General features: G+C 46.8%; 1 protein-coding gene across 4 annotated transcripts; it reads left to right on the top strand.

Moving 5' to 3' along the window:
* Nucleotides 1–8215, top strand: Nr4a2 (nuclear receptor subfamily 4 group A member 2). 4 transcript variants are annotated; one of them, XR_011709124.1, is made up of 8 exons: nt 1–167; nt 1848–1969; nt 2455–3320; nt 4123–4252; nt 4689–4852; nt 5749–5951; nt 6476–6533; nt 6684–6696. XR_011709124.1 is itself a non-coding variant. In XM_027938023.3 (8 exons), the coding sequence occupies exons 3-8, from the start codon at nt 2457–2459 to the stop codon at nt 6938–6940; spliced, it is 1797 nt and encodes a 598-aa protein (XP_027793824.1). In that variant the 5' UTR covers nt 1–167; nt 1848–1969; nt 2455–2456; the 3' UTR covers nt 6941–8215. The 4 variants fall into 4 exon arrangements, 3 of the variants coding, with proteins under 3 accessions (XP_027793824.1, XP_071475272.1, XP_071475273.1); XM_027938023.3 differs by having other exon boundaries at nt 6355–6533; nt 6684–8215; XM_071619171.1 differs by having other exon boundaries at nt 4689–4777; nt 6355–6533; nt 6684–8215.

The following is an 8215-nucleotide window of genomic DNA, read 5'->3' on the forward strand; positions in this document are numbered from 1 at the left end:
CTAGTCTGCCCAGCCGGCCGCCTACCTCTGCTGCCTCCCGGACTGCGGTGTCTCGGCTCCCTTCGCCCTGCTCGCCCACCACCCCCCGACCCGGGCACCCGGGCTCCCAGAGGGAACTGCACTTCGGCGGAGTTGAATGAATGAAGAGAGACGTGGAGAACTCCTAAGTGAGTAGGTGCAGCCGGTGCAGCTCGAGTTCTTTTATCTTTCTTTTGTACGTCTTCTCTTTCCACGTAGGTGGAACAGGTTCTCTGAAAGTGGGAGCCCGAGAGTTGAAGCATGAGTGGGGCGGGAGAATGGGGAGTGGGTGCGCGCAGCTGTGAAGGGCTTTATTTTGAACTCCGGCTTTGACATTAGGGGGGAGTTGGCTTCCAATAGAGATTTCTAGACTCCTCATTGGTGGACGTAGAAAGGAGCCTCCACACTTTGGGAAGCTGTGGATTTGCCTGCGGAAACATGCGCTAAGTTTGTTCTTAGGGAAGAATTGATTGTGGCCTTCCGACACGGAGACTCCAAGTCCTGTGCATATGAGGGAAGCTGTCTGCAAACTGACAGGGAGAGAAAGTTCTTCAGTTTATGCGTTGCTTGGGAACTGTGTCACCGCCTGGCCAGTGTGCGGATGTTTCCCGGGTATTGTTGAATAAGGGTGGTGTTCATAGTGTCCTGTTACTAAGTTGCCTGAAATTTCTGGTTTTGACATGTGACGTCCTTGGGTCCTTGTGAGAGAGAGAGAGAGAGAGAGAGAGAGAGAGAGAGAGATGGTGGTGTGTGTGTGTGTGTGTGGGGTGATGTGGAGTACAGTTATGAAACTGTGAAGTTATTAGGGGGTTAATATCTAGCATAGACTTATCTCCAAGGGTTGAGAGGGTCAAAAGTCTCTTATTTTTTTTTTTTCTGGTTAGCTTTTTCTTCCTGCCACCCCCCCACACCATCAAGATTATGAGGGAAGGGAGAGAGCAAGAGTCGATGATGTTTGGCTTTCTTGTTCATTATAAGATCGTCTGTGCTCTAGGATGCCTTCCAAGTGAAAACATCCGAAAATTACTAGGACACAAGGATGCCTTGTTCCAGCAAGTAGGCAGATTGTGGAAAGCATTGTGGAGAAGGTGTTCAGCTTGATAGGCTGCAAAGTGCTTTTACACTGGTGCAATACCCTATATGCAGTATTCTCTTCCTCTGCAGTTGACCCAAGATGCTCATGAAAACATAGTCCCCTCATTCCACCCCTTGGCCATTAAAGATGTAGAAAACCAAGTTTTCTGGAGACATGAACACCGATTCACTTGTTTGTTTCTCAGTGCTCTGGTAAAAACACTTAGGAAACACAGATGCTTCCACTCTAATTGTCTTCTTGTATGTCTAGGCCTTGCTAAGATTTTGTAAGAAGAGGGAATTGTTTTCTCATTTTATATTCTTAACTTCTAATTACCCCCCCCCCCCCATAAAAGCCTATTTCACTAGGAAAAGAAAAAAGTAGATTCTAACTGTGTATGTTCTCTTCAATTCTAGTCTTCTTATTCAGGTCTGAAATAAGCAAAAAGGGAAATGACCCCTCCACCCACACTCTAGCAAAGGGGCCAATTCATTACATCATAAGTGTTAAATAAGTTCATGGAATACCTTTCCTCCTTCAGGATCCTTTCTTTGCAAGGATTTACACAGTGCAATGGGTGGCATTATCTCTTGTTTCCAGTCACGTCTTTTCACATCCATTTTAACTGCTGTTTGGTAAAGGCTACACCCTAATTTCCAATGAGACATAAAAGGGCCTGTCTGGTGAGTCTGCATAAGCCCAGCCAAATCTCAGTTGGGAAGACACCCTGAAACTTCCTGTGTCTGTATTTTAGGAAGGAGATCCGACAGACTGGACTCCCCATTGCTTTTCTAAATACCTTGGAAACTGTCCTTCATTGAATTACGACACTGTCCACCTTTAATTTCCTCGAAAACACCAGTAACTCGGCTGAAGGTTAGTGAACTTTATTTCTTTCATCACCTTTCCTGAGTTCCCTAGCCATCAACAAACAGCACGACACGATTTTCGCAGGCAAACCCTGTAACTTAAGGTTACAGAGAACTTTCCATTGTGCAATTCAACTTTATTTCTAAATGGTCATTTCTAGAAAGCTCGCCGAACCAGAGCTTCAGAGAAGAGTTTCTTCAGAGCGGGATTGGTTGGGGTGGAGGTGGAGGGGGGAGGGGAGTAGGCATTTGGAAATATCTGAGAGTGTGGACCCTCAATAGCTTTCTAGCTCTGGGTCTTTGTTTGTACAGTCTTTTTACACTTTACACTGTTGCTCTGCAGCATTCGACCTCTCTCGCCCTTCCTCCTCTTGCGCACCTACCGGCTCTCTGACCGCCGTGGGCTGCCGGTGTAGCTCCAGGTGTACCCGAACCCGGGAGAAAGTGTTCAGTTGACCAGGCTGAGTGTATATCACCCTGTTTCATTTCCAGCCATGCCTTGTGTTCAGGCGCAGTATGGGTCCTCGCCTCAAGGAGCCAGCCCTGCTTCTCAGAGCTACAGTTACCACTCTTCGGGAGAATACAGCTCCGATTTCTTAACTCCAGAGTTTGTCAAGTTTAGCATGGACCTCACCAACACTGAAATCACTGCCACCACTTCTCTCCCCAGCTTCAGTACCTTTATGGACAACTACAGCACAGGCTACGACGTCAAGCCACCTTGCTTGTACCAAATGCCCCTGTCCGGACAGCAGTCCTCCATTAAGGTAGAAGACATTCAGATGCACAACTACCAGCAACACAGCCACCTGCCCCCCCAGTCTGAGGAGATGATGCCGCACTCCGGGTCGGTTTACTACAAGCCCTCCTCGCCTCCGACACCCACCACCCCGGGCTTCCAGGTGCAACACAGCCCCATGTGGGACGACCCGGGGTCTCTCCACAACTTCCACCAGAACTACGTAGCCACTACACACATGATTGAGCAGAGGAAAACGCCTGTCTCCCGCCTCTCGCTCTTCTCCTTTAAGCAGTCGCCCCCAGGCACTCCGGTGTCTAGCTGCCAGATGCGCTTCGACGGGCCCCTGCACGTCCCCATGAACCCGGAGCCCGCGGGCAGCCACCACGTGGTGGACGGGCAGACCTTCGCTGTGCCCAACCCCATTCGCAAGCCTGCGTCTATGGGCTTCCCGGGCCTGCAGATCGGCCACGCGTCTCAGCTGCTTGACACACAGGTGCCCTCGCCACCGTCGCGGGGCTCCCCCTCCAACGAGGGGCTGTGTGCGGTGTGTGGCGACAATGCGGCTTGCCAGCACTACGGCGTGCGCACTTGTGAGGGCTGCAAAGGCTTCTTTAAGGTGAGCAAAGGAGGGGCAGAGGAGGCAGGGTGGTTCTCCATAGTGCCCGGGACCCTGAACTGTGCCCTTCGCATTGGTTCGGGCAACCCGGCCCTAGCTCGCCCCGGACCGCCCGAGTCTCTCTGGCCAGCCTAAGCGGCCCTGCAGCTGCCCAAGGCTTGCGGTGGTGGAGGGAGTTGCTCCGGGTTATCTGAGCAAGGGACGCAGAAAGACTTGTAGACCCTGGGCCACATCCCCCGCAACCAGCCGACCCGGCGGGCCCCCGCCCGAAGTTGCTGGAGCTGGAGTTGGAAGAGGGTCATTTGCATGTGCTAGGAGCTGTCTTCCCTGTTCAGATTGAAATTGGTTAGGACAGAGAACCGTGTCTGAGCTAACCAAGTGGAACAGAATTCCCTATGGTCAAATTAAGTGATCTCTTTATTTCGCCATCCTGATTGAATAATCTTATCATTTTAAATAGAGAAGGTCTCCAAGGAATGTAAATAATATGAATGCCCACGGATTTGTATTTACTGAGCGTCTCCTTCTCCTTCTCTTGGCATATAAAACACAGCAAGGAGCGGCAAGGTTAGCTCAAATGTTAACGCTATCAATTTTCTTCTGTTAAATACCCTGGGGGAGGAAAAAGAAAAGAAATAGAAAAGAAAAAGGAAAAAAAAAAAAAAATAAAAAGGAATTGTGTGTTTGTGCTTGTTTGTGGGGAGGGAGTGTGGACCCCAGCCATTCAGTAATTGTCTCCGGGTTGCTGAATTTTCAAGGTAAAAAAAAAGTAATTTTCGGCCTACATTGTTTCCTTTTGCAGCGCACAGTGCAAAAAAACGCGAAATATGTGTGTTTAGCAAATAAAAACTGCCCAGTGGACAAGCGGCGCCGGAATCGTTGTCAATATTGCCGATTTCAAAAGTGCCTGGCTGTTGGGATGGTCAAAGAAGGTAGGTCACCGCAAACTGCCCATTCTTCAATGTGCGCCCTTGAAAACCGGCTACCGGTACCCCAGTCCTACTTTCTACTTCCTAGATGGAAGGGTCTCGGGTCCCCCTCCCCCCCCCCGCCCCCCCCCCGCCCGCCCTGCTTCACCGCCCTGCTTCAGTCTGGCCTCCAAGATCCTGCAGCTGCCTGCTTGCTCAGCCTCCTCTAGAGAAAGCTGCCAGGTCCTTCTCGCCTTTAACTATACGACCCAGTTGGAGGAAGACATAAAATAACCCCACATTGTTTATGCTTCTCGTCAGTAAAGGCTTTACAAGCAGAGGGGACCCTGAGCCGCCCGGGCCTGGCGCCCCATGACTGCGGCCTTCCCGAGGGAGGAGCCCAGGCGGCATCTGGGCCTGGGCTCGGGGGAGTGGCGCTAACAGGGCTATTCTTTTGCAGTGGTTCGCACGGACAGTTTAAAAGGCCGGAGAGGTCGTTTACCCTCGAAACCGAAGAGCCCACAGGAGCCCTCTCCCCCCTCGCCCCCGGTGAGTCTGATCAGTGCCCTCGTCAGGGCCCATGTCGACTCCAACCCGGCTATGACCAGCCTGGACTATTCCAGGGTAAGAAGTTGGAGGGGGGCTATCATGTGGACAAACCAACAGATGGGCAGGACCCCCTTCCCACACCCAGCACTAACCCTCAGACCCAAGGGGTAAAGGAGGCAAACAAGGCGATATGCCTCACAACTCTGGGCGGGGCCACAGGAGACAGTCCGGTAACTGAGAAGTGTAGACCAGAGGATCCAACAGAGCAAAGAGGAGAGGACATGATAGAGTGGTGGAATCTCTGTGAACCCCCACTCCCCTAGTACTCCTTGACCATCGTATACACCAGTGTCTCTAAGGCAAAACCTGAGGCTGCACAAAATCTCCCCATGTCTACTTTATTCTCAATCCTGCATACAGATGTTATAATTCTCATCCTTCCTGCCACTGCCTGGGTGAAGGATGTGGAACCTGCCTTGGGGCTAGGGAATGAAAAGAGAGGGGTGTAAGGAATGGCACCAGGGTCAGGGATCAAGTGGTCAAATTCCTCTTTTACTCCAGCTGTGAAATATGTGAGAGCTTTAATTGGAGGAAGTATGTTGGGCAAACCTAGAAGCGACTGCAATATTATTAAGATTTGCAAAGGGCGTCTCAGCTCGAGACCCACTCTGGGACTAGCATGAATACTAACGTGTCAATTGTTTTGTGGAGATAAGAGTGAGCGTTTCCCAGGGCTGGCTGGCACTGTATTTAGTCTGTATGGAAATGGTAATTTACATATTTAAAGCAGCGACCTCATAGCACCGTCCCTAATTGAATTAATTGCCCCGGAACATCTAATTTCCTTACTGGTCAGAGAGAGGTTTAATTGTTATAAAAACCTGGCTCCCCTACTAGAAACGGGGTTAGCAATTTCACGGGTTATATATTTTAGAGAACCTCATTAAGTGCTTTTTAAAATGAAATTCCAGTTCCAGGCGAACCCTGACTATCAGATGAGTGGAGATGACACCCAGCATATACAGCAGTTCTATGATCTCCTGACTGGCTCCATGGAGATCATCAGGGGCTGGGCGGAGAAGATCCCCGGCTTTGCTGACCTGCCCAAAGCTGACCAGGACCTGCTTTTTGAATCAGCTTTCTTAGAACTGTTTGTCCTTCGATTAGCATACAGGTAATAATGGAAGAGGTGATCCAGGGAGGCTGGGAGAAGAATCAAGAAAGTAAAAAAAAAAAAAAAAAAAAAAAGGAGGAAAGGGAATAGAAAAGAGGAAGAAGGGAAAAAGACAGAAGAGGAAACGAAAGAGGGAAAAGAAAAGAAAAGATAGAAAACAAATGGAGAAGGGAAGGAACAAAAGCCCAGAAACCTTGAATGAATGGAATGGAATGGAGGTGGGATAGGGGGCGTTCTTGATTGTTATGAAATTAAACCCTTTCAAGGTCCACTGGTCTACATTTTATTAACTCTTCAGTAATTAGGTGCCTCTTAAATCCCTCATTTATTGCTCTTCAAGTAATTAGTTGTTTAGCTTTTCTCTCTCTCTTTTTCTCCCCTCTCTCTTTGGTATTAATTGCAGGTCCAACCCAGTGGAGGGTAAACTCATCTTTTGCAATGGGGTGGTCTTGCACAGGTTGCAATGCGTGCGTGGCTTTGGGGAATGGATTGATTCCATTGTTGAATTCTCCTCCAACTTGCAGAATATGAACATCGACATTTCTGCCTTCTCCTGCATTGCTGCCCTGGCTATGGTTACAGGTCAGTACTGCAGGTGCAGGGTACTTCCCCTCCAGAACTGCCCAGCAGGATTCACTTTCCCTTGTCGCACATTGTTTCTGGTCTTGCCAGCTAACTAACTATTTTGTGCCTTATTTTTTTCTTTTGTTTGTTTCTGATTGTGTTTTCTAGAGAGACATGGGCTCAAAGAACCCAAGAGAGTGGAAGAACTGCAAAACAAAATTGTAAATTGTCTCAAAGACCACGTGACTTTCAATAATGGGGGGTTGAACCGCCCCAACTATCTGTCCAAACTGTTGGGGAAGCTCCCAGAACTCCGTACCCTTTGTACACAGGGTCTACAACGCATTTTCTACCTGAAATTGGAAGACTTGGTACCACCACCAGCAATAATTGACAAACTTTTCCTGGACACTTTACCTTTCTAAGATCTTCTCCCATGCACTTATAAGGAACTGGAAAGAAAACTGAAACTGTCCAGAGGGGGCTAGTCACATGGGCAGAGATAGCCCTCTGAGCTGTCTCAGCTCAAGCTGTTCCCTCTTCTGTAAAACCCCCAGCCCCTCCATTCCTAAAGAAAACAAGCAAACAAAAACTATTGCTATTTCCTAACCTGCAGGCAGAACCTGAAAGGGCATTTTGGCTCCGGGGCATCCTGGATTTAGAACACGGACTACACACAATAAAGTGGTATAAACTTTTTATTATCAGTTAAAGATCAATTTAATGTTCAGAAGAAAGATTGCTCATGTATGATGGGAAATGTTTGGCCATGGTTGGTTTTTGCAGTTAAGACAGATGTAATACACACACACACACACACACACACACACACACCTATCGTATGGGGACCCACAAGTATTGCCCTTTAACAAGACTTCAAAGTTTTCTGCTGTAAAGAAAGCTGTAATATATAGTAAAACTAAATGTTGCGTGGGTGGCATGAGTTGAAGAAGGCAAAGGCTTGTAAATTTACCCAATGCAGTTTGGCTTTTTAAATTATTTTGTGCCTATTTATGAATAAATATTACAAATTCTAAAAAATAAGTGTGTTTGCAAAAAAGAAAATAAATAATTACATAAAAAGGGACAAGCATGTTGATTCTAGGTTGAAATGTTATAGGCACTTGCTACTTCAGTAATGTCTATATTATATAAATAGTATTTCAGACACTATGTAGTCTGTTAGATTTTATAAAGATTGGTAGTTATCTGAGCTTAAACATTTTCTCAATTGTAAAATAGGTGGGCACAAGTATTAACACATCGGAAAATCCTGGCAAAAGGGACACATAGTGTTTGTAACACCGTCCAACATTCCTTGTTTGTAAGTGTTGTATGTACTGTTGATGTTGATAAAAGAAAGTTTATATCTTGATTATTTTGTTGTCTAAAGCTAAACAAATCTTGCATGCAGCAGCTTTTGACTGTTTCCAGAGTGCTTATAATATACATAACTCCCTGGAAATTACTGAGCACTTTGAATTTTTTTTTGTTTTTTTAAAATGTCTAAAATTGTCAGTTAATATATTATTTTATGTTTGAGTAAGAATTTTAATATTGCCATATTCTGTAGTATTTTTCTTTGTATATTTCTAGTATGGCACATGAAATGAGTCACTGCCTTTTTTTCTATGGTGTATGACAGTTAGAGACTGATTTTTTTTCTGATAAATTCTTTCTTTGAGAAAGACAATTTTAAT

This window comes from Marmota flaviventris, chromosome 11 (assembly GCF_047511675.1).
Source record: "Marmota flaviventris isolate mMarFla1 chromosome 11, mMarFla1.hap1, whole genome shotgun sequence".
In the NCBI taxonomy this organism is placed as follows: Eukaryota; Metazoa; Chordata; class Mammalia; order Rodentia; family Sciuridae; genus Marmota; species Marmota flaviventris.